General features: G+C 38.3%; 1 protein-coding gene across 3 annotated transcripts in view; it reads right to left on the bottom strand.

Moving 5' to 3' along the window:
• Positions 1-26,501, bottom strand: part of LOC130105394 (signaling lymphocytic activation molecule-like) — a 156,024-nt gene extending 129,523 nt beyond the window's left edge. The window contains exons 1-3 of one of the 3 annotated variants that reach the window (XM_056271384.1): positions 25,987-26,323; positions 25,515-25,793; positions 25,115-25,430 (exon numbers count right to left, since the gene is read on the bottom strand). In XM_056271384.1, the coding sequence (XP_056127359.1) occupies positions 25,279-25,430; positions 25,515-25,793; positions 25,987-26,215 (660 nt within the window). In that variant the 5' untranslated portion in view covers positions 26,216-26,323 and the 3' untranslated portion in view covers positions 25,115-25,278. Of the gene's footprint in view, positions 1-25,114; positions 25,431-25,514; positions 25,794-25,986; positions 26,324-26,465 lie in introns of those variants that run through there. The other 2 variants (XM_056271382.1, XM_056271383.1) reach the window with 2 other exon arrangements.
• Positions 26,502-26,799: the final 298 nt, after the last annotated feature.

Raw genomic sequence — 26,799 nt, 5'->3', positions numbered from 1 at the left:
AAATATATCATTAATCATTATATTAAATAACACTGGACTAATTACACTTCCCTGTGGGGTTCCATTCTCTATGCCCACAGTCTTTGAACAAACACTACCAACCTTTACTTGAATTGTTCTTTTCATTAAAAAATCCTTTATCCAATTAAACATTCGTCCCCTAACTCCCAAGTCAAAAATTTTAATCATCAATCCCTCCTTCCACAAAGAATCATAAGCCTTCTCAATATCCAGAAATACACTCACTACTATTTCCTTATTGCTAAATGCCCTTTTAATATCTTGATCTAAAACTGCAACTGACTCCATTGTAGACCTTCCATTCCTAAATCCATTCTGTACATCAACAAAGTGTCCTCTTGTTTCTAAAAAATATACTAATCTGTTAGTTACCATCCTCTCCATAATCTTACAGATAACTGCTGTGAGCGCTATAGGACGGTATGAGCCAGGGTCAGATGCCTCTTTCCCTGGTTTCAAGACAGGGACCACAACTGCATGTTTCCACTCCTTGGGCAAATAACCCTCTGCCCACACAGTATTAAACAAAGCTAAGATTTCTTCAAGTACAAAATCATCTAGATATTTAAACAACTCATAAGATAGCCTATCTCTCCCTGGGGTAGTATTTGCCCCAGACATAATTGCATCCTTCAACTCCTTTAAAGAAAAAAACAGATTAATAGGATTTTCATTTTCTAAACTCCTCTCCAGCTTCCACTGATTAACTTCAATCAATTCATCCCTCTTCTTACACCTCTCAACCCCCATTCTCTCTGATCTATGTACAGCTTGAAAACTTTCAACAAACATGTCTGCTTTTTCTTTATTGGAAACTGCTACCACCTCTCCCTTCTGTAACACTGGTATCAATCTTCTTTTATATACCCCTGACATTCTACGTACTGCTGACCACAAATGCCTTACTGGAGTCTCAGGCCCTAACGTACCACAAAACTTCCTCCAACTATTTCTTTTTGCATCCTTTATAACTCGTCTTGCTACTGCCCTTAGACGCTTGTACTCCATTGCATTAACCAACATTGGATACTTCCTTAATCTTCTATATGCTTTATTCCTACTCCTTACAGCTTCATCACATTCTTTATTCCACCAAGGAACCAGCATACGTGACCTAGGTTCCTGCTTCACAGGAATGGTACAGCATGCAGCCTCATGCATCATGAGACTAATTGAAGTATTCCAGTTATCTACAGAACCCTCACTATCAACACCTCCTACTAAGCTTTGAGCTTTCTCCTGGTATTTATCCCATTTGGCCTGAGAAAAGTTATATCTAGGAACATTCTTTTCCACTTCTCTCCTCAAATCTCTACCAAACCTGCATAAAATTGGACAATGATCACTACCCAGTGTATAGGAATCTATAACATCCCATTCACCAATTCTGGCTAAATTTGATGATGCAATTGATAAGTCTATATGGCTGCATGTATTTCTCCCAATATTATACCTAGTCGGCCTTCCATCATTTAACACTACCAACTCGTACTTGTCTAAAAATTCTTCTACTATAGCACCATTTTTATCCCTGTGGTCACTCCCCCATATTGGATTGTGCGCATTAAAATCCCCAATCCATATAACAGGACACCTTACCTTCTCCATTATCTCATCAAAATCTAATAATACCAAAGGTTGACAGGGGTTATAATAATTTATCACAGTAATAGAACTGGGACTGCTCCAAACCTCCACAGCCAAACATTCAATTTCAGATTTAATGTCAACTTTTCTATATTGTACCCCAGTCTTAACAAAGGTTGCACAACCCCCTCCTGATCTATCAGGCCTATCTAATCTCAAACATTCATAACCTGGAATTACAAAATCTAGACAGGGCTTTAGCCATGTCTCTTGAATACATATCAAAGCTGGTGCTTCTTTAAAATCATCTACAAACCTTTTTAACTCCTGACCATTTCCAATCAGACTCCGGGCATTCCATTGAAGAATATACCACATTAAAATGTTAATGAGGATCCTCATCATCCACCTCACTAACGTCCTCCATACTGCTAGTCTTTAACAACTGTGATCTGTCTATACACTGCCTCTCCATCATGTATTGATGTAACTTTTCTGGCAACTGCTTTATACTCAGGTACCTTTCAGCTGCACCCACCACTAACCTAATGACATCTGACCGGTTAGTTGTTTTCTTGGCTCCCACCAACACATCAGACACAAAAGACAAAAATGACTCCTTACTAAATATTAACATGTCAGATGAAGATGAAGATGCAAATGGTAGATTTGGTACAGAGATCTTGCATCCTAGAACCGGCCTTTCCCCAGAGCTTCCATTTCCACTTTCTCTAGTCACTCTTTGAACCGCCTCTGCATATGTTACTTTGTTCTGATCCTTCACAACCTGCACCCGCCTAGCTTGGACAAAGTGCTCACAACCATAAAACCCTGCTGCATGATCCCCATCACAGTTAGGGCACTTAGGAGTCTCTACCTTACAGTTTTGTATGATATGATCTCCACCACACTTTGCACACTTTCTTTTGCCCCGACATGATCCAGCAACATGTCCAAACTTCTGACAATTATAGCAGCGCAAGGGTGGTTTAATGTACTCCCTCACATGATACACCATACTCCCTAGGAACACTCTCTGTGGTAGTACACCATCTTTAAACGTTAACAGGATGGGTGGATCCCCTGCTCCATCTCTACGCTTAAATCTTACCACCTCAGTTACTTGGGCCCCCTTAACATTTTCTAAGATTTCCTTCTCAGACAAGCCAGCAAACATTCCATATACTACTCCCTTAACTCCCTGATTGCTTCCTCTAGGGACCAAAGTCTCCACCTTAACCACCAACTTCCCAACACCTCTAGCATCATCATACTGTTTCCTATTTTTGCAACAAACTCTTAACATTCCATTATATAATATCTTGGCCTGAAAATCCTTGCCAATCTGACTCTCCAAAGCATTAGTAATCTTTAATGGGTTAACTGCTCTAAATCCTGCATCTCATTGATTAGCTCCCTTAACTTTAAACAGCACAACTAACTCTTCAGAATGTCCAGTTCTCCTAACTTTATTTCCTTCATCCCCTGACATTTCAGGTCTTTCACTCGATGCTTCCCTCTTAGAGCCCCCTTTTTCCTTAACCACCATATGCCACCCACCACCATCTTCATCCCCTCCACTCCCTGAAGCCATGGGCCTCCAATACCCCCCTCCTTTTCCAACACTAATCTAATATTATAATTTACTTATACTACTAATAAAAGAAAAATGGGGGAAAAAACCAAGGACCTTACAGCAAAGAACACCAACTGATCTCCTCGTAATATTCCTGTGTGTTTCGTTTCGCCCACGTCAAGAATCTGGTTTAATCTTCATAATCTGCATATATTTGTCTCACAGCCTCTCTTCGTTACAGCAACAACAACATTAGCCGCAATCGACCGAATCTTCTCCTTCCAACATGTCAAACTGAATTCATGAAACGCTTCCCGAAACCCCTTGATTAATGATCGACCTCTAGCACTGCTTAAGAAAAGCGTGCAATTATCCAGACTAGATAAACCTGGAGCAAATTAGTGGGATTGCGTGAACTTCAATTACCTTTTATGAAACCGCTTTACCAATTTGTTCAATCAAGTCGTGTTGGAGTTTAATCCCCGCTTTTATAGCGTCTTTTATGAAACAGGCCTCAGATGTAGTAAATGATTGCTGTACTCATTAGCAAGTGCCATGCCATGCAGTTAGTTAGTTATAATAAACTAGCTAAGTTTCCACTAATAAAATTATTTAAATTGAGATTACATGACAATTTTAAGTAAAATGCACAATATGACATTTTTCACCATCACCATATTCAAAACAATAACAAAGGTGAAGCTTGATGATGCTGTGAAGGAGAGAGTAATGTTGTTTTCACCATCCAGAGATGTACGGAGATCACGAATCATGTTCACGGATGAGGTAATGAATTAGTTTTGTATCACCTGTACATTTGATCAACATTATTTTATGTCATCGTAATGAATCAGCTGCAAGGAATGTGAAATGTGATGCTATATGAGCCTGTTACTGATATGTGACTATTTGTCAAATGATTTGGTGGGATATTGCTGTGCAGTTTTACACGTTTAAAACAATCGTACTAAAAGTAAAATTGATCAAACTCACAGTATTTGCAAGTAATGGCTATAAATATTTTTGTGCAACACGTGCTAGATTTAATTTCACTGCCACAGACTTGCTCACCAGACTTATTAAAAAGTATTAGTACAAATAAAGTAGCTACAATATAACTGTATGTTATTTGCTTTCATGTCTATCTATTGTTTACATGTCTCTGTTATTAGAGATGAGTGTGAGTTTACAAGTGATGGTTCAATTTGTTTTTATTTACTACTTGTAATATTTTTTTTTTTATGTTTTAGCATTATTGATAAAAGAAAAAATAGTTTTGGTTTTGGGCTTAAAGGAGAGCAGTTTGTTATTTAGTAAAGGGCAGAAAGCTCTCTGTGTGTTTCTACAAGAGACTCTTTCTTCAGACGTGAATTCCTCTTTCTGGACTAATCAATGGAGTGATGAGATTTCTTTCAGTTCTGGTTCTGACCGTTCTCGAGGAGTGGCAATATGCTCTTTGTGAGAACTGCAGTGTACTATTAATATTTACAATAAGCGGAGCCATTCCAATTCCTTTAAGATTAATGGTTTAAGAAGATATTTTGTAGTCAAAGTCTCCCCAGAACTGAGGCAGCTCTCCTTAGAAGGTTGCAATTTGTGATATATATATTTTTTTAATTAGAAATTTTAATTTACAGGCTTATTACCCAAACCGTATTAGACGGGAATACATGCTTAAAGATTTTGATATGGTTGAAATAAAAAATAAAAAGTAGAAAATTTGTCTTTTCCTCTCTCCTAAAGCTAACGAGGGAGAACATCAAAATTTTAAATGAAATTTATCCTACCATTTAATTTTTAAGATTGAAATTTCATTTTGATGTGAATAATTGTTTTTTGTGAAGCAAATGTTGAAGATTTAGAGCATGTTTTCTTTTGTTGTGATATGGTGAAACCCTTTCTGAGAGATGCGCAGAAAGTTAGGTTTGGTATTTTTCTAGAAAACAAAGAGTTTGAGTTTATTAATTTCTTGTTATGTCTTTTCATTCATAAGTGCAGATGATTTAAATCTAAACCCAACTTTATCCAGTAAAAAAAATGTAAAAACCAGAAAGCCCTTTTGAATACATTAATTTAAAAAGCCCCTTTAAGTTATTTCTCATTTTATTTTGTAATTTGGTCACTGGCTGAACGATTGCTGTTATATTCCGAGATTGTATTATGTACGTTGTTTGTTTCAGTTGTCGAAGCATAATAAAAGAAAACGGGAAAAAACTCTTGAACCTCAAACTGAAAAAGATCTTTATTGACAAAGGCAAGCAAATCCAAATGACAAATGAACAGCAGGAATGAACAATGTGTCGTGTTTAGTCAGTAAAATAGTAATCTGAACAATAATAACATTACAAGACTTAAGTGTGACTGGAAGTCATTTTTAAAGTCCCCAATTAACTATGAATGACTAGATTGTTAAAGGATTAGTTAACTTTAAAAAAACTTTTGCTGATAATTTACTCACCACCATATCATCCAAGATGTCCATGTCTTTCTTAAAAGAAATTAAGGTTTTTGATGAAAACATTTCTCCATATAATAGACTTCAATGCGACCCAAACAGTTCAAGGTCCAAATGACAGTTTCAGTGCAGCTTCAAAAAGCCCTTTGAAGCTGCACTGAAACTGGCATTTGGACCTTGAACCGTTTGGGTCCCATTGAAGTCTATTATCAGCAAAAGTCTTTTTTTTAAAGTGAACTAATCCTTTAAAAAAAATTTCAGTATTTACAATGACAAACACTCACATTTAACACTTTGAGCACTAATGAGTTAATGAGAAAATATGTTGCTGTTTGTTCTCATGAGCTTGATCTCGTTCAGCTCTTCTGGATCTGATTTCATAAACAAGAAGAATGACAGTAGCCACGCCCACCAGAGCAGAGAGGACCAATCGGATCACAGCTTCAGTAGGACCACAAAAGTTGACAGAGTCTGAGGAATAAAAGCATCAAACTAAGATCAGATCAGTTCATAAACGCTAATATCAGGAACAAGCTGGAAAACATGAGAGCGAGAAAAGATAAAAATGAACAAATATAATCAACAATCTTATTTTTTGGTTATTTTTGGTTGAGTCAGTGTTTATATGATCTATCATATCAAATTATAAAATATTCAAAAATTAATATGTAAATTATTGGTAAAAAAAAAAAAAAAAGAATGTTTGAAGGACAGAAGAAATGATCTCTACTCACCAGAGACAGAAACTCTGAAAGCTTTTAATGAGAACCTTTCTGGAAGCCAAATCTCTCCCATACGTTTGATCTGTAGTTTATAATCTCCAGCATGTTCAGGTCTGATGTTTGTGATGGTCAGAGATCCAGTTTGATTGTTCAGCTTCAGTCTGTCTCTGAATCTCCCGAGATAATCATCATATACAGTGATTCTGTCGGCCGTTACATCAATTTCAGCGATTAAAATGTTTTCATCTCCAAACATCCACCGAATCCAATCATAATCCTTTATTTCAGTGAGATCAGTGTTTATAGTGAGTGATTCTCCCTCCTTCACTGATATTTCAACTGTATCAACAAACAGAAACAGAGTTTGTAGCAGATATATTGATATTTTAATTTCAAATGATCAATATCATTAAACAAATACAGAAAAAAGCAAAAGTTTGGATTAAAATTGTATCTGGGTATTAAAACATAAAATGGTAAAACAAGTATTTAACTCACCAAAGACAGCGAGAAAGAACTTGTATCTGACCGAACTATAAGAATTTCCAGCATATTTAGTTGTGATCCGTCGCTCATAATCTCCAGCATGTTCAGGTCTGATGTTTATGATGGTCAGAGATCCAGTTTGATTGTTCAGCTTCAGTCTGTCTCTGAATCTCCCATCAAGAACATCATCATATACAGCGATTCTGTCGGCCTGTTTATTGATTTCAGATATTAAAATGGTTTCATTTCCAAACATCCACCGAATACTATTATTTTTTATTTCATTAAAACCAGAGTTTAGAGTGAGTGAATCTCCGTCCTTCACTGACACTGTCACTGATCCTGAAACAAAAACACAAACAGGGTTTGTCAGATTAATACTGTGAAATCATTTAATAATGTTTTACTAAATAATTTAAAATGTCAGTTTAATAACATAAAGAAATGGAATGGTGTATGAATTAATTGAAATTTTGTCATTAAATAAAGGTGAAACAAATGTGTTTAGCCTCACCATAGTGACCAATATTGATCCTTCTCTTTCTCACACCGTTGATCTGTAGAGAATAATCTCCAATATTTTTAGTGATGTTTGTGATGGTCAGAGATCCAGTTTTATTGTTCAGCTTCAGTCTGTCTCTGAATCTCCCATCAAGAACATCATCATATACAGTGATTCTCTCGGCCCGTTTATTGATTTCAGCGATTAAAGTGTCTCCATATAATCCAAACCTCCAATGAATCACATCATCATCCTTTATTTCCATGAGATTAGTGTTTTGAGTGAATGATTCTCCATCCATCATAAGCTTAAATTCATCTCCAGCATAAAACACACCTGAAGAACAGAGTTTTTCACAGATTAAAGCTTTAAAATCACTTAGCAGGTTTGATAAAGCTTCACTGAAATACTTTTAATCATTTAAATGTGATAATAATATTCTTGCAGCAATACAAAGACAAAAGATGATGAATTAAAAGAGAAATAGATTTACATATGGTACAAAAACTAAAAAAGACACATTTTTACTTTAATGTTGTAACAAGTTATTCGCTGAATTTAGTTGCTGTATAATGAGTTTATATATGCTCATGCTGTGGTTCTTTTCTGTGCCTTTAGTAGATTTCGTAAATGTTATTGACAAACTGGTATATCCATATATCTTTAGTAAATGTTAGTGCTGTAACAGTGAATGTTAATCCTCTCTGACTAATTTAACCAGTCATTTATTACATGGTACCAGAAGAGAAACAACTGAAGCCATGAAAACATATTTAAAACTCACCATCCAGACGCCAGAAACACAGACAGAAGAAAACAGTGCGAAACATCTTCAACGCTTTCAGTCCACAAATATGAAAAGACAAACTCTTCAAAACTGCTTCAGTGATAAAATGACAGATGATCTGATGTGAAGCTCTTTATTCCTGATAATTTACTCTCTGATGTTTATCACAAGTGCGCCTCAACTTCCTCTAGATCAATGACATCATTTTCAACAGCAATAAATGTGTGAAAAGTGTCTTAAAGCAATAGTTTTCTTACTTTGATAAGAAAGCATCAACTAAAGTCATTGCACATGCAAGCATTATTGATGAAGAACAGAGGATGAATCGTTCTCATATGTAATGTTACTGTATGGGAGCATCAGCACAGAGAGTGAATTAAGGGAAGTCAGACACAGACTGGTTGTTTTAATGAATGTAAATCATACGCTCACATTGTCACAATGAGTTAATTGTGACGGGACAATCAGTCTTGAGTGGGACACGCATTGTGTTTCTACAGTCACTCTGTGCTAAAGCTTTAAATTTAACTCACGAAGGACATTTAGGCATGATAGACACCAGACCGAATCTTCAAAGTCCTTGTCCAGCTTTATATGAGGAGCACTGCTGAAATCTGGTCAAATATACACTAAATATACAATAAATGTCATAAAACATGGAGAGACTCTTGAACCTTTATTGATAAAGACAAATACAAATGATAAATGGACAGCAGTAATGTGAGATATGTGTGTCTTAACATTCTTGGACCCAAAAATTGTTAACTGGCTTTGCAGAGGGGATGCTTTTTGTCCATAATGCAACCCTGCAAGGTTATGGTTAGGAAACTCATGACTTGTGTAACAAGCTGAAGGATTAAGAAAGAGGGAAGTATAACAGAGAAGAGGAATTGCACATATGAAGAACGTACTCGTTTACTATCGTAACCTCGGTTGCCTGAGAGTTAGGGAACGAGTATTGCGTAGCTATACGCAGTGGGGACACCATGTAAAACGCAGCACCAAGTAACTGGTTGCAACTGTGGCTCGAGAACTCTGAGCCCACAGAACAAGCCAGAAACCAATATATATTAAAGACCGGACACCGTCGGGCCTCATAATATATACATATAAATATGTAATGCCCATACATCCATATTCAACCTAATATACTAATAATATCGGACACCGTCGGGTCTTTATGTATAAGGGATATCATAACTGGCCAGAGGCGGGTTTTATTAATGAAATGAATGTGTGCTTATGACATTGACATAATATGTAGATAAGACCGGACACATGTCAGGTCTAAATCATACAGAAAGGACCCTTGCCTGCAGGGAAGGTACCTCTGTTATAGAATTTCACAAACGTAGAAGGCGAGGACCAGCCGGCCGCCGCACAAATATCCTGAATGGGAAACCCAGAAGACCAAGCCCAAGACGAGGCCATACCTCTAGTCGAATGAGCTCTAGTCCCAATAGGGCAAACCTAAACCACTGAGGTATATGCCAGAGAAATAGCATCTACTATCCATCTGGATATTCTCTGCTTTGTGACAGGAGACCCCTTGGACCGACCACCAAAGCAGACAAAGAGCTGTTCTGAATGTCTAAAGCAGTGGTCACCAACCTTTTCAAGCCTAAGATCACATCCCAAGTCCTAATGTAAACCAAGATCTACCACTTGCCACAAAATACTATGACAACAGTCATCCTTCAATTCTTCAAAAATATGTTCACACAAATTACAGACCTACTACTATTCATTAGCTCAATAATCAATCAATTACAGGCCTGAAACAGTCATGTACAGCACTGATTCTCTTTCCCTTTTCCAACAACATAAAACACAGATCTCCTTTTAACAATAGGCAATACAGGGTTTTTCCTGGCTCAAAATGAGGCGGAGGTGGTAAAATCGTAACACTAGGGGGGACCGTGGGCATGCCCCCCACCCCCGCCCCCCGTGAGAAAAATTTGTACATTTTAAAGATAAATTCATTGATCTGGTGCACTTTGAGTCACTCGAATCTGTTGTTAAAAATAAAAAATAATCCACCCGCCAACCACCCATATTCTTTGATTTAGATATCTGCATCTGATCATCACATTACAATTATTCAATTAAGCATGATAATATGGTAACATATCACACTGAAGTAGGCTGATTTAAAATTAACATTTATTTAAATTAAAAGTTCTTCTTTTGGCAAAATTACATTTCCTTTATAGCCTAAACAGAGGCTTTAGCCTACTCCCTTTAAACTTAAATTGTCAATGTTTCATTTTTGAAAACACTCTTATCGAAATAATTTTTTGTACCTTTATAAAGGGCATTTTACCCCTAATTTTATTTAATGTACTGGTATGCTCTAAATTTCATTTCAAATTCTTACATTTTATCAATACATTCAAATAAAATAATAAGACAAGGCTGTTACCAATCAAATGTAATAATTTACATTATAAAAATATAACGGTGTTAAATGAGATTATGAGATATATATTTTTGATATAATTTATATATTATATATTTTTGAATATACAAATAAGGAATGTTGAAAAGAATGATACTTTGAAACTAAACCGCCAGTAGCAGGCGCGCTGGAAGCTGTTTCATGCGAGGGGGGCTGAGGGCTGGGTTGGAAAATATGTGACGTCATTGTGTTATGGCTGACGACAAGACATGACATTTCTCTGTATATGTTGTAGCCATTAAAGAAAACATATTTAGTTTCATATTTATGTTTAAATATTATAGGCTAATGTTATTTTTTATTTAATCAATGTTGATTATGAAAGTGAGCGCGCAGCGTGAGAAAGACATGATACATGAGATCATGAAATACCCAAAATGTCTGGAGACATGTCACGAGGAGTGGGTAAGACATGATTTTTACCTTCACTAAGTTTTTTTATTGTTGTTGTTGTAGAAAGACTCTTTTAAAAATATTTTCGTTTAGTAAAAATTGTATCTTAATTTTGATATGTTTTATCAAACAATTGCCTGTATTTAATAGCTAAATAAGAAGCAAATATAGCAGACAATGTAAGGCGCCGGCGATCACTTGCATTGCACGTAAACTGGAGGGCGCCGAAACTCAGCTTGTGCCTCACAGATTTTATAAATATAGGATATCTATTAGCTTGAAATGTCTTCTTTTAAACGAAACTATTCAAAACGAAAAGAAATAGACTAGGCCTACTCTCTGATTATGTAATCAAATGTGCATTTCTCTCTGGCGTTCATGGCGAGTCCGCATAACTTCATCTTTGCAGCGACACAGAAAACACCTGTTTATTAATAAACAATTAAATGTCTCCTTGCTATTTTTGACACATTAATAATCATTACTTTCGCCGGTTCTTTGTGGCAAGGTTTATGAGTGCGGGCGTGCGCTTGAGTGCGGCTATATTAGGCTACGTAAACGCTCATCCTGTAGCCTATTTAAGTAATTAAATCAATATAAAGGGGCGATGTGTCCACAGTGGCTAAAATGAACAACTACTAATCGACTAGAAGAAAACTTTAGTCGGAGGCAGCCCTTATTCCACATATTTTCGAACCAGCAGGCCATTCTGGGTTGAGCGCGCGACCCTGAGCGGAATGAGCGAGCGGAGGGATTCAGAAATGCGCTCTCCGCTCACATGCTCTGATCGGAACAAACTAAGCATGACAAATTCAAACTTTATTTCATTTTCTCCGTAGCTTGAACACTCAAACACAGCATGTCTATTTTCATTTTTTCCCCCACGTTTTTTAGTACAATGTCCACAGCCCCCACCAAGGGGGCTGTGGCTATGACGAGGGGGGCTGCAGCCCCCGCAGCACCCCCCTTCCCGCGCTACTGGCCAGTAGAAGCGGCAGGCGGCCGTCTTAATGAGCGAGTCATTGAGTCATTCATTCAAACGATTCGTTCAAACGGCTGATTGATTCAGAATGAGGCGGTTTAATAATGGGTAACGTTAATTGAATCTTTGACTCGAGCGATTAGGTCAAAACGCTGAATCATTCAGTAATGAATCATGGATGAGTGTTGCTGTGGGATGCGCTGGTTCTGTTGTTTGGAACTATTTTCGCTGCTGAAACAGAACAAAAACAGTAATTACGTCTAAAAATGTAAGTAACTTAATTTTAACTATTTGTTTATTGAACTGTTATGAAATCAATATCTTGGTTTCAATCGTGCTTGCATTCAGGAAAACAGCACTCTGGTCGTGTGTAGTCTATAACGTTATATTGTTTCTTAACTATAAATTTGACGGAGGCGGCCGCCTCATAATTGTCTATGCAGGAAAACCCCTGCAGATTTCAAACTAGCAATAGCCTACTCCCTCACCGTTGTGCCATCGTTTCGTTAGTTTGCGTATCGTTAGCTTGAAGAGCTTGATGTGAGCGTAGTGTGAAGTGGCTGAGCTGGTTAAAGCCATAGACTGTAAAAGGTTAAAGCGTGAAGCCTTGTTTATACTCGACGCGTCCGCATGAGCCAAAAATTACGTCATTGTAACGGCGCGCGCCTCCGCATCCCCTAGACACCATTTACTACACACAGTAGGCTCACACATGGTGCATTTTTAATTAATAAATAATAATGAATACAAATATTGGTGTTTTTTCTCTGATTTTGAAAACTCTTCGCGATCGACTTAAAATGCTTCCAAGATCGACTTGTCGATCGCGATCGACGGGTTGGTGACTCCTGGTCTAAAGGACGCAGAACGCCCCAGATATATTCTCAGTGCTCTGACAGGACAGAGTAGATTAGCCTCCCCATCCTCCGTGGAAGGGGGAAGAGCCAATAAAGTAATCACCTGTGCTCTAAACGGTGTTGAAAGCACTTTAGGCACATAACCGTGTCTGGGTTTGAGAACGACCGCCGACACCAAACTCCAAACAAGAGGGGCTCACAGAGAGAGCCTCCAAATCTCCAACTCGCTTGATATATGCCAGTGCCAGCAGGAGAGCAGTCTTTAGCGAGAGTAGTTTGAGATCAACCGACTGGAGCGGTTCAAATGCAAAGACCCTTCAGGGCCTTAAGGACCGTGGAGAGGTCCCAAGACAGAACAGACGGAGGTCTGGAGGGGTTCATCCTCCTAGCTCCTTTCAGAAACCGTACCACCAAATCATTTCTTCCTAACGATCGGCCAGCCACCGGAGCATGAAAAGCTGCCGCATACACTTTGAGCATAGACGGGGTCCTGCCCGCGTCTAGCAGCTCCTGTAGGAAGGAGAGCACCACTGGTATCTCGCATGACATGGGTTCAAAACGTTTGTCCAAGCACCAGCTGGAAAACACTGACTATTTAGAAGCATACAGGCGCCTAGTAGAAGGGGCCCTGGCCTCATTGATCGTGCTTAGGACCTTTTCAGGAAGGTCCCTGTGTACCCATTGAGGGGCCACACATGGAGAGCCCATGAATCGGGTCGTGGATGCCTTATTGTTCCTTCCGCCTGCGTGAGGAGATCTTTCCTCAACGGAACAGGCCATCTGAACCAGCTCTGGAAACCAAGGTCTGGATTTCCAGAGGGGGGCTACTAGGAGGACTGGGCATCCGCTCTCCCTGACCAGTTCGATAACCTGGGGTATCATTGAGACGGGGGGAAATGCATAGAGGGGGAGGTTGTGCCAACGATGGGCCAACGCATCCCTGCCCTTCGAGAAGAGCATTGAGTGTTGTTCCTTGAATGCAGCATATCCGCACCCGTGTTCAGGATGCCCGGGATAAGTGCTGCTCTCAGAGAGTTCAGATTGACTTGTGCCCAAATAAGAAGGTCTCTTGCCAGGGCATACAGGCTGCCCGACCTGACACCGCCCTGGCGGTTTATGTATGACACCACGGATGTGTTGTCCGTCCGGACTAACACCTGGTGTCCCCTCATGTTTGGCAGAAACGCTTTGAGGGCCAGACAAACTGCTTTCATTTCCAGGCAATTGATATGTAAGCTCTGCTCCGTGCTCGACCAGAGGCCAGAGACAGGCTTGCCCTCGTGCAACGCTCCCCAACCTTGGTTGGATGCATCTGTGAAAACCACTTTCCAAGTGGAAATCACCCCCAAGCTCACGCCCTCGAGATACCAGTCATGAGCCTGCCAGGGAATCAGGGTCCGTAGACAACCGTGATTCACCATAACATACAGGCTGCCTGACCGCCACGCACGGGCTGGCACACGGCGGTTGAGCCAGTGCTGCAGTGGGAAGGAAGGGCGGGAGAAGCAGCGTCCCCATCTTGCGAGAGAGCTAGCCTCAACCGCAGCGTCGAGACGGGCATGCCCTCATAGACGAGCATCTCCAGGCAGAAAGTGCAGCTTGAGGATGGGCGATTCCCAGGCATGAGATGCACTTAGCATGTCCGTCGGCCTCGTGCAGAAGAGAGTGCCCGTGGCACAGGAAGAGCGAGGCATTTGGAACAACACTAGCATTCCTAAAAGCAAACATAAAGCAAAGGATATGCGTAGGTCGCCAGATAGAGACAGCAGAGTGGGGACAGGGGAATACGACTTCTGGGTTGAAGGCGAAATCCACTGTCGGCTGCACACTCTAACTGTAGGGCTGGATTCAACGGCGAAAAGCTTGCAGAGGACTCAGAGACGTGAAGTATGTCGCTTCAGTCGATGTAACCTGCTATAATGGCTGTTTCGGGGGCTATTATGGGCTCGGGCCACGCCCCCTTGGCGGGCTCTGACGTGTATGACATAATGATAGCTCATTGGCTCACACGTTGGAGGCACCCGCGCCATTGGATGTGTAGTTGCCGCAGCACAGCCAATGAGTGAGCCAGACACTCACTGTGCTATTTTGAAGAAAATGAGTTTCCCCACTGCGTATAGCTACGCAATACGAAGTGACCGCTCTCGAAAGGGAACCAATCATAATAGGGAAAATGTATGTAATGGATCAGGTCACTATCCGTGTTTCCATTACAGATTTGCACTAAACTTTTGTGATATTTTCTAAATGTCGATAAAAAATGTTTGCGAAATGACGACATTTCCATTAACCGATGTTATGCGAATGAAACATAGTTTTTTTTTTCACTCGCCATGAGTCATTCCAACATTTATGGCAACATATATCCCAGCCAGCGCACTAGCCATTATTTTTAATGGAAGAAGATGTAGGTGTGTTATACTAATCTTGCCTCACTTCTCCTTTAAAGGTGACTATATTCTACATGTCCATCATCCCATTCATTGTGTGGTCGGGTTTCCATGTTGTGCGGAGGTTACCACTTGAAGTCACACATGTTTGGCTCAATAAACAAATCATGTTTTGCTGTTTACTCACACCGCTCCTTCTAGTGGTTTTTGCAAGCTATTGTGGTTTCTTTCTCATTTGCTCTTCTAGTTCAACTGGCTTTAGTCTATTTTCTAAATATTACTCAATATGCATATTTTTAATGTTACATCGTCTATCATTTCCTGTCCATCTTCACAATCTCTACACTTTTCTGTATTTTCATGATGACAGGCAGACGAGGTGGAAAACATGAGAGAATAGAGATAAATGAAGATGAATGAAGATATTCAAGCAGACGAGGAAGAAGGAACCAAAACTGATGTAAGGTAAAGCATGTGAAGGAATAAATAATCACAGCTAACATCCCTTTACCTTGCCAGTTTAACATTTATGCTTTTGAAAACTAAATGTCGCCAACACTTGGGCCAAAGTTAGTGTTGTAATAACAAGAGGAAACATCTAGACAGCGGTCTAGGTTTGTGGATATATTGAAACTCATGACTTGTGTAACAAGCTGAAGGATTAAGAAAGAGGGAGGTATAACAGGAGAGGAATTGCACATATGAAGAACTAATCATAATAGAGAAAATGAATGTAATGGATCATGTCACTAGCCGTGTTTCCATTACAAATTTGCACAAAACTTTTGCGATATTTTATAAATGCCGATAAAAAACGATTGCGAAATGGCGACATTTCCATTAACCGATGTTATGCGACTGAAACGTATTTTTTTTCTCTTGCCAAGAGTCATTCTAACAATTATGGCAACCCTGCAGGGTTATGGTTAGGATTGGGATTAGAATTAGCAATACAGTGTGGGTGTAAATGAAAAGGCTTGGACTTGGTGCTGGAAACCCAATACACAGGACAATAGTGACACCAGAATAAAAATATTCATGATTCTGAAGCTGAAAATACAGATTTATTTTAGACGAATATGCTTGTGCTCTGTCATTGACTAGATATATTTAAGTCAAGTCAAGTCAAGTCATCTTCATTTATATAGCGCTTTTAACAATGAATTGTTTCAAAGCAGCTTTACAGAGATAAACATAATTTAAGGTAACAGATTGTTTTGGCGTTATAGCGGTTCTTGAATAATGTTACTTCCAGCTAAAGTTAACTTTGATTGATTCACCTCCGTCGAAATGATCAGACTTTAAACGCGAACCTGTGATTAACGCTGACGGCGTTCACATGCTCATTCAGAATTCTATAGTTATGTGCTTTTTAAAATATGTGCGCAGGTTTGTAATTCATACAACCCAGCCTAAACAAACTACTTTTCTTGCCTATAAATTTTGATACATAATTTTGTTTTATTTTATCACTTCGGGGTACGCGAGCCGGAATTCACAGCGCTTTATCTGTAGAGTGGGAAAGGGATCCTCCATAGGGAGAGGATAGTGGATACTTCAGCACTGCATTGTCATCGGGTCCAGGCGAATCTCCTTCGTCAGATCTGGACACGGCCTGGATCCGGCAGGCTGCGAGAAAACCTCGGGATAAACAAAGACACTAATATTAGCGTAGATGCCATTCTTCTTATGATGTAGTGAGTACATCAAGATTTAAGGGAAGTGTTCCCAGTTCCGGCTGACCTAATCTATGCAGCCTAACATTGAATTTATAAAAGTCTATAATGTATTATGTGTATGCTAGGTCAAAGAGATGTGTTTTTAGTCTAGCTTTGAACTGACAGAGTGTGTCTGCTTCCCGGACAATGGTAGGAAGACTGTTCCAAAGTTTTGGTGCTAAATAGGAAAAGGATCTACCGCCAGCAGTCGATTTAGATATTCTAGGTATTATCAACTGGCCGGAATTTTGAGATCGCAATAGACGTGAAGGACTATAATGCATTAAGAGCTCGCTCAAGTACTGCGGAGCTAAACCATTTAGTGCTTTGTAGGTAATCAACAATATTTTAAAAATTTATACGATGTTTAATAGGGAGCCAATGCAGTGTTGACAGAACCGGGCTAATATAGTCATATTTCCTGGTTCTGGTAAGAACTCGAGCTGCGGCGTTTTGAACTAGCTGTAGTTTGTTTATTAAGCGTGCAGGGCAACCACCCAGTAGAGCATTTCAATAATCTAGCCTTGAGGTCATGAACGCATGGACTAATTGTTCCGCATTTCCCAATGAGAGCATATGGCGTAATTTAGATATATATTTTAAGATGGAAAAATGCAGTTTTACAGATACTAGACACGTGGCTTTCAAAAGAAAGGTTGGTATCAAATAGCACACCCAGGTTCCTAACCGACGACGATGACTTGACAGAGCAGCCATTAAGTGTTAGACAGTATTCTGGGTTATTACGTGTGGAAGTTTTTTGTCCAATAATTAGAATCTCTGTCTTTTCAGAATTTAGTAGTAGGAAATTACTAGTCATCCAATTTTTTATATCAGCTATGCATTCCGTTAATTTTGTGAATTGGTAAGTTTCGTTGGGTTTTGAAGAAATATACAGCTGAGTATCATCGGCATAACAGTGAAAGCTAACTCCATGTTTCCTAATGATATCTCCTAATGGTAGCATGTACAGAGTGAACAGCAGCGGTCCTAGTACTGAGCCTTGTGGTACGCCATACTGAACTTGTGATCGATAAGACATCTCTTCATTTACTGCTACAAACTGATAACGGTCAGTTAATTATGATTTAAACCATGCTAATGCAATTCCACTAATGCCAACATAGTTTTCTAGTCTATTTAAAAGAATATTGTGGTCAATGGTGTCAAATGCAGCACTAAGATCGAGTAACACTAATAGAGAGATACAACCACGATCGGATGATAAGAGCAAATCATTTGTGACTCTAATGAGAGCGGTCTCAGTGCTATGGTACGGTCTAAATCCGGACTGAAAATCCTCGCAGATATCATTTCTTTCTAGAAAGGAACATAGTTGTGAAGATACTGCTTTTTCTAATATCTTTGACAGAAAAGGCAGATTCGAGATCGGCCTGTAATTGACTAATTCTGTAGGATCAAGTTGTGTTTTTTTAACAAGCGGTTTTATCATAGCCAGTTTAAAGGTTTTTGGTACGTATCCTAGAGACAAAGATGAATTAATGATATTAAGAAGAGGATATATGACCTCTGGAAACATCTCTTTCAGTAGCTTAGTCGGTATAGGATCTAACATACAAGTAGTCGATTTAGATGAATTAACGAGTTTGCAGAATTCTTCCTCACCTATAGCAACAAATAAATCAAATTTTTCCTCAGGGAGACTACAATGCACTTCCTGATGCGATACTGTGGTAGACGGTTGCATAGTTATAATTTTGTCCCTGATATTATCAATCTTATAAGTGAAGAAGTTCATAAAGTCATCACTGCCGTGTTGCTTTGACACTTCTGAGCTTGAAGCTTTCTTTTTCGTTAGTTTAGCCACTGTTTCAAATAAATACCTAGGATTATGTTTATTTTCTTCTAATAGGTTTAAAAAAATAAGCAGATCTAGCAGCTTTTAAAGGCTCTCTGTAAGCAATCGAGCTCTCTTTCCACGAAATCCGAAATACCTCTAGTTTAGTTTTCTTCCAGTTGCGCTCCATTTTTCTGGCTGCTCTCTTTAGGGCCTGAGTGTGCTCGCTGTACCACGCCGTTGGACTATTTTCTTTAATCTTCTTTAAGCGCAACGGAGCAACTGCGTCTAAAGTGCTGGAAAAGAGAGAGTTAAACGTTTCTGTTGCAATATCGAGTTCTTCTAAGCTATCCGGGATGCTGAGATGATGAAACTGATTAGGAAGATTATTGATAAAGCAATCTTTAGTGGCAGAAGTTATAGGTCTAACGTATTTATAACACGGAGTCGGCTTTGCAGCCTTGGCTAAATGTAATTTACATGAGACTAGATAATGATCTGAGATGTCATCGCTCTGCTGCAGAATTTCAACAGCATCAACATCTATTCCATGTGATAATATTAGATCTAGAGTATGATTACGACAATGAGTAGGTCCTGACACGTGTTGTCTAACTCCAATTGAGTTTACAATGTCTTTAAATGCCAATCCCAAAGCATCTTTTTCATTATCTACATGTATATTAAAATCACCAACAATTAGTACTTTATCTGCAGCCAATACTAAATCTGATAGAAAGTCCGCAAATTCTTTGATAAAATCTTTATGGTGCCCTGGTGGCCTGTACACAGTAGCCAGCAGAATTCTCAAATGTGATTTATCGTTTACACTATATATTTTTACATTAAGCACCAATACTTCAAAAGAAGTATATTTAAAGCTACATTTCTTAGTGGTTTTGAAAATATTACTATAAATTACAGCAACACCTCCCCCTTTGCCTTTCAGACGAGGTTCATTTTTATAACTGTAATCTTGTGGGGTTGACTCATTTAAAATAATGTAATCGTTTGGTTTTAGCCAGGTTTTTTGTCAAACACAGCATATCAAGATTATAATCTGAAATCATATCATTAACTATAAGAGATTTTGAAGTAAGGGATCGAATATTCAGCAACCCAAGCTTTATCATTTGCTCATCTGTATTATATCTGTTTTTTATTTGTTGAACATCAATTAAATTTTCAACCTGACGTTTTTTGGATTTCCAAATTCGGGGAACAGACACAGTCTCTATATGATGATATCTAGGTGAAAGAGGCTCTATGTGATGGGATTTATCTGACCTTGGTGACGTGAGGCCGCTAGCAGACGGTCGGTTTAGCCAGTCTGTCTGCTTCCTGACCTGAGCCCCAGATTGTCATGTTTTAGCTCTAAGACTATGAGCCAAATTACTAGAGAGAAGAGCAGCACCAGCCCAGGAGGGATGGATACCATCTCTTTTCAACAGATCAGGCTTGCCCCAAAAACTTTTCCAATTGTCTATGAATTTTATATTATTCTGCGGACACCACTTCGACAGCCAACCATTCAGTGAGGCCAATCGGCTAACTATCTCATCACTCCTGCGTACAGGAAGGGGGCCAGAGCAAATTACAGTGCCTGACATCGTACTTGCGAGTTCACACACCTCTTTAATATTAATTTTGGTGATCTCCGACTGGCGGAGTCGAACATCATTAGTGCCGACATGAATAATGATCTTAGAGAATTTACGATTAGCATTAGCCAGCACTTTTAAATTTGCTTTGATGTCAGGCGCTCTGGCTCCCGGCAAACATGTGACTATGGTGGCTGGTGTCTCTATTTTCACGTTCCGTGTGATCGAATCACCAATTACCAGGGCACAATCAACAGAATTCTCAGTGGGTGTTTCACTGAGCGGGGCAAATCGATTTGTTATGGGAATCGGAACGGAAGAGTGGTTCTTTGATCCGCGACTAGAGCGGTGATCTCTCACAGTAACCCATCTGCCCTGCTGCACGGGCTCTACTTCAGCCGGAACTGAATCATGTAAAGAGTTCACTATGCTAGGCGCATCCAAAACACTATGTAAAGATCTAGCATTCTTACCATCCTCAATTAAAGTTTGGATGCGTGTCTCTAGTTCTGAAATCTTCTCCGTCAGCCTGACTGTCTCCTTGCATTTATCACATATAAATCCTATATTGCCATCGGAGAAGGCTATACTAAACATATGACATGTGACACAGGTGACAATAACAGGACAAGAAGACATTACTCACCGTGTTTGTTGACTGATTTCTCACTTACCTGGACTTTATGAACTCAAAGGCGCGGGCGCGCGAGAGAAAATAAATATATAAATGAGCGCACGGGTGGCGCGTTAGCAGGCTAACGTTAGCGAGTTACTAGCGTGCTGTGTTAACAATAACGGAAGCTAGAGATGTAAGGTTAATCTGAGATGTTGGGTAAGCTGTATTTAGTAGTATAAACAACTAAATAGTAAATGATGGCTCAAAACATAAAGAAATACGAGGCTCAGGCGGAGCTTACAACCTCGAAGCAAACAAACACACAGCAGGCAGCGAGGCAGACAGGAGCAATCGATCAGCGATCAGGAGCAATAAATTTAAAAAAAATTAAAATAATGTAGGCCACTTTTTACTGGTAACATGACATTTGGCATTATCAGGACACATAAAAATATTCCCTCATTGCATTATTATACATTATATTCAACATTATATATAGTAGTTTAATGAACTATCCACAATGCATATTGTCACTAACCACGGTACATATTGTCGCATTGGTAACACTTTAGAATACGGTTCCTTCGTTAATGAATAACTACACAGGAACAAATGAGTAACACAATATTAACAATCTAGTAACTACTATTAACTAACAAGAAATTCTGATTAACAAATTAGTAAGTAACAGCGCACAGATGAAAGTGGTAGTTCACTATTAACTAATTGATAACTACTTTTTTTTAATGCTTCCCAGAGAACTACTGAAGAAGATTAATAGTTCATGCAAAACTAATCAATAACTAATGCAGGACAAATGACTAGCACTACATTAACATTAATAACTGCTGTAAACAAATACACAAGGTTTATCAATATGTAATAGCATAGCAGACTTATGATTTGGGAAATAATTAGCCTATGCTCTCTCCTAGAGAACTATTTATCAACTGAATAATTTTAAAGAAATGGCTTTTTAAATGCAGTTGTCGGGACCTTACTTGTCCTGTAGTGATTCAATGCCTGTCCAGAGGAATGCCAGAAAATTGGCCAGAGTCACGGTGACGGCTGGAACATATTGAGTTATCGGCCATCCAAATACCATATACAGTGATTTTATTATTTAACCTATACCTCGCAAAAAATAAAAAGATTTTATTAATGTCTCAGGGAGGTGCACGTGTGTGCAAATATCTTGTGAAGGATTAGAAGATTCTACACTTTAGGATTGGCTTTTCATGTAAGAATCATGATAACTAACTAGTAATGACTCAAGTGTTACTACATACTTCTAAAGGAATGACTAATTATTTGGATCCGTATTCTAAAGTGAAGATCATGGTAACTAACTAGTAATGACTCAAGTGTTACTACATACTTCTAAAGGAATGACTAATTATTTGGATCCATATTCTAAAGGGAAGATCACGGTAACTAACTAGTAATTACTCAAGTGTTACTACATACTTCTAAAGGAATTACTAATTCTTTTAAGCTTTTGAGGTTTTTGGTGAAGTTTTAGATAGTAATTCCCATAAAGTGTTACCGTTGCATTTTTGTATTTCGATATATTGTGACACGATATATTGTTACACCCCTAGTAATTTGTGAATTTAATTTGATAGTCGTGTACCTCAGTATATGCTAGGACTATCTTCATACTAATTCCCTCGTGGTATATTTGCATGCTATGAGTCTGTGTTTGTCCAAAAAAAAAAAAAAAACTTTATTATACACACAGTAGTTCAACAATCAGATTTTGATGCACTTAAGAGTTTACAACACATTTATATATGCATTTCTGTGAGTTCACAGCATATTTGTATGTTAATGCATTTTCCATTTATGTTTTCTATGTGTGCTGTCCTGTTATGTGGGATAATTCAACATCTACATTTACACGTTAAATACTATGAATCTCTTCTCCTAGAATACTCCTCTAAAAATTATTCAATAAGAAATATTTTCAGTCAGGATTTAGACCGTACCATAGCACCGAGACAGCTCTCATTAGAGTTACAAATGATTTGCTCTTATCATCCAATCGTGGTTGTATCTCTCTATTAGTGTGACTCGATCTTAGTGCTGCATTTGATACTATTGACCACAATTTATTTTTAAATAGACTTGAAAATGATGTTGGCAATAGTGGAATTGCATTAGCATGGCTTAATCATACTTATCTGACCGTTATCAGTTTGTAGCAGTAAATAAAGAGATGTCTTATCGATCACAAGTTCAGTATGGCGTACCACAAGGCTCAGTACTAGGACCGTTGCTTTTCACTCTGTACATGCTACCCTCACACACGCACACACACACACACACACACACACACACACTGTACATGCTACCATTAGGAGATATCATTAGGAAGCATGGCATTAGTTTTCACTGTTATGCTGATGATACTCAGCTCTATATTTCCTCACGCCCCGACGAAACTTACCAGTTCACAAAATTAACGGAATGCATAGCTGATATAAAAAACTGGATGACTAGTAATGTCCTACTACTAAATTCTGAAAAAACAGAGATTCTAATTATTGGACACAAAACTTCCACACGTAATAACCTAGAATACTGTCTAACACTTGATGGCTGCTCTGTTAAGTCCTCGTCGTCGGTTAGGAACCTGGGTGTGCTCTTTGATACCAATCTTTCATTTGAAAGTCACATGTCTAGTATCTGTAAAACCGCATTTTTACATTTTAAAAATATATCTAAATTACGTCATATCTTTTCAATGAAAAATGCGAAACAGTTAGTTAATGCGTTTATGACATCAAGGCTAGATTATTGTAATGCTCTACTGGGTGGTTGCCCTGCACGCTTAATAAAAAAACTACAGCTGGTTCAAAACGCAGCCGCTCGAGTTCTTACCAGAACCAGGAATTATGACCATATTAGTCCGGTTCTGTCAACACTGCATTGGCTCCCTATTAAACATCGTATACATTTTTTAATATTGCTGATTACTTACAAAGCACTAAATGGTTTTTCCTATTATCACTGTAAAGCTGCATTGAACAAATCTACATTGTTAAAAGTGCTATATAAATGAAGATGACGACTTGTCTTTTATGGGTTTCATTAAGTCTCGTCTTCTGTCCATACATACCGCACCATCTACGTCAGGTGACCTCTTGTAAATGCGCAAAAACTGTTTCCATTGTAGTTTTGCGGAATATTCCTTTTTCAAACTGCCTGAAAAACCACCTCATACGAGCGTAAAACTTTTATCGATATATGGGAGTTTTTGCGAAAATGACGTGTTTCAATTGGGCATATTTTCAATTCGCAAATTCAATTTGCGCAATTTGAAGGGGAATTGAAACGCGGCTACACACTTATTCTACAGTATATAATCTTTTGTACTCTTTTTGTCGTGGGTTTCTCTCTGAAATTGACCGAGATCCTCCCGGCCGTGATTAAAGCATATTAAAAGGCATTGTTTGAAAACCTCACAGCAAAATCCCCACCACTCAGTGTTCATATGGGAATCGAGTTAATTCGATTTTTAAGTTATTAATTGAATGATGATTGTTTGATTATTGTAGACACCTGATGATAATGAGCAGAATCACTGAAGGAAAGAGAAACACCAGAGGGGTTATTCCAGAAAGCAGGTTATGTGATAAACCCATTACATAATGTATATGTGGTTTGTTTCAGAAGATCTTGCAGAGGTACAAAAATATGAACTAAAAAAATATAAAATTTAATTTTAGTGGTAAAGGAAGAATTACCTTAACAATAATGTAAACATTTAGAAATGTTTAAAATAATTGCTAGAATTGTTCAAATACATAGGGTTAGTAGCTATTCCTGCTCGACATAATATATCTAATAAAACATAGAGAGACTCTTGAACATCTGGCTGAAAAAAACTTTATTGACAAAGGCAAACAAATCCAAATGAGAAAAAAAAAACCAAATCTGGCAAATCCAAATCTGTCTTTGAGAGAAATGTCGTGTTTAGTCAGTAAATAAGCTTCAGTATAATAGACTCTGATCTGAACAATAATAACAATACAAGACATGTGAGACTTTAAGTGTGATTGGAAGTCTTTTTTTAAAATCCCCAATCAAATATGAATGACTAGATTCATATAAAAAAAATCAGTATTTACAATGACAAACACTCACATTTAACACTTTGAGCACTGAGTTAATGAGAAAATATGTTGCTGTTTGTTCTCAAATGATGTTCTAGGGTGAAAATAAACCACCTAAAAATAAACATACAGTAAATGCCAGCATATAAAGCCATTACAAATAAATGAAGATTAATAAATGACAAAAAATAGTAATATAAGAAATGACACATTAGGTTTCTGATGTGTGAATATGAGCTTGATCTCGTTCAGCTCTTCTGGATCTGATTTCATAAACCAGAACAATGACAGTAGCCACGCCCACCAGAGCAGAGAGGACCAATCGGATCACAGCTTCAGTAGGACCACACCAGTGGACAGAGTCTGAGGAATAAAAGCATCAAACTGACATCAGATCAGTTCATAAACACTAATATCAGCGCTGACATCAACTAATATCAGCCGTACCTGAACATGTGTGACAGAGTTGAGAGATGTTGAGATGTTGAGTCTGGTTGCTGATGGGATTGTTCAGCACACAGATGTAGGTGTTTTTATCCTGATATTCCACATCCAGAGGCAGAGAGAGACTCATGTTGAGATCAGACACACTGATGCTGGACAATAAACTGGTTCCTTTGTACCAGGAGAGAGTCACATGACCCACATTCACAGCTGAACACACCAATGAACATGAAGATGATGATGAAGAACAGTCTCTGCTGAGGACAGGAACAGGCAGACGAGCTGGAAAACATGAGAGAAAAGATAAATAAGGACAAATCTAATCAACAATAGTCTTTCGGTTCAGTCAGTGTGTTGAGTCAGTGTTTATATTATCTATTATCTCAAACTATAAAATGATTCAACAAATAATAAATATGTATAATTGGTCAAAAAGAAGAATATTTGAAGGACAGGAGAAATGATCTCTACTCACCATAGACAGAAACTCTGAAAGCATTTAATGAGAAACTGTAATGTCCTCTGATAGTTTTGATCTTATAATGTCCAGCATGTTCAGGTCTGATGTTTGTGATGGTCAGAGATCCAGTTTGATTGTTCAGCTTCAGTCTGTCTCTGAATCTCCCGAGATAATCATCATATACAGTGATTCTGTCGGCCTTTACATCAATTTCAGCGATTAAAATGTTTTCGTTTCCAAACATCCACCGAATCTAATAATAATCCTTTATTTCAGTGAGATCAGAGTTTACAGTGAGTGATTCTCCCTCCGTCACTGATATTTCAACTGTATCAACAAACAGAAACAGAGTTTGTAGCAGATATATTGATATTGATATGTCAAATTAACAATAACAGAAAACAAAAAACAGAAATTAAGCAAAATAGTGTTTTAGATTATTATTGTTTCGTATGATTAAAACATAAAAATGGTAAAACAGATATTTAACCTACCAAAGACAGCGAGAAGGACATCACTGGCCATACTCCATATAGATTCAAATTGTCCAGCACGTCGTATATCATGTCCAGCATGTTGTCCATAAAGTCCAGCATGTTCAGGTATGATGTTTATGATGGTCAGAGATCCAGTTTGATTGTTCAGCTTCAGTCTGTCTCTGAATCTCCCATCAAGAACATCATCATATACAGCGATTCTGTCAGCCCGTTTATTGATTTCAGCGATTACAGTGTTTTCATATTCACGATATCCACTGAACGTCCACTGAATCACATCATCATCCTTTATTTTAGGGAGATCAGAGTTTAGAGTGAGTGATTCTCCCTT

Source organism: Rhinichthys klamathensis, unplaced genomic scaffold (assembly GCF_029890125.1).
Source record: "Rhinichthys klamathensis goyatoka isolate OS25496 unplaced genomic scaffold, OSU_Roscu_1.1 h1tg000318l_1, whole genome shotgun sequence".
Lineage (NCBI taxonomy): Eukaryota > Metazoa > Chordata > Actinopteri > Cypriniformes > Leuciscidae > Rhinichthys > Rhinichthys klamathensis.
This window is presented reverse-complemented; position numbering and strand designations above follow the sequence as displayed.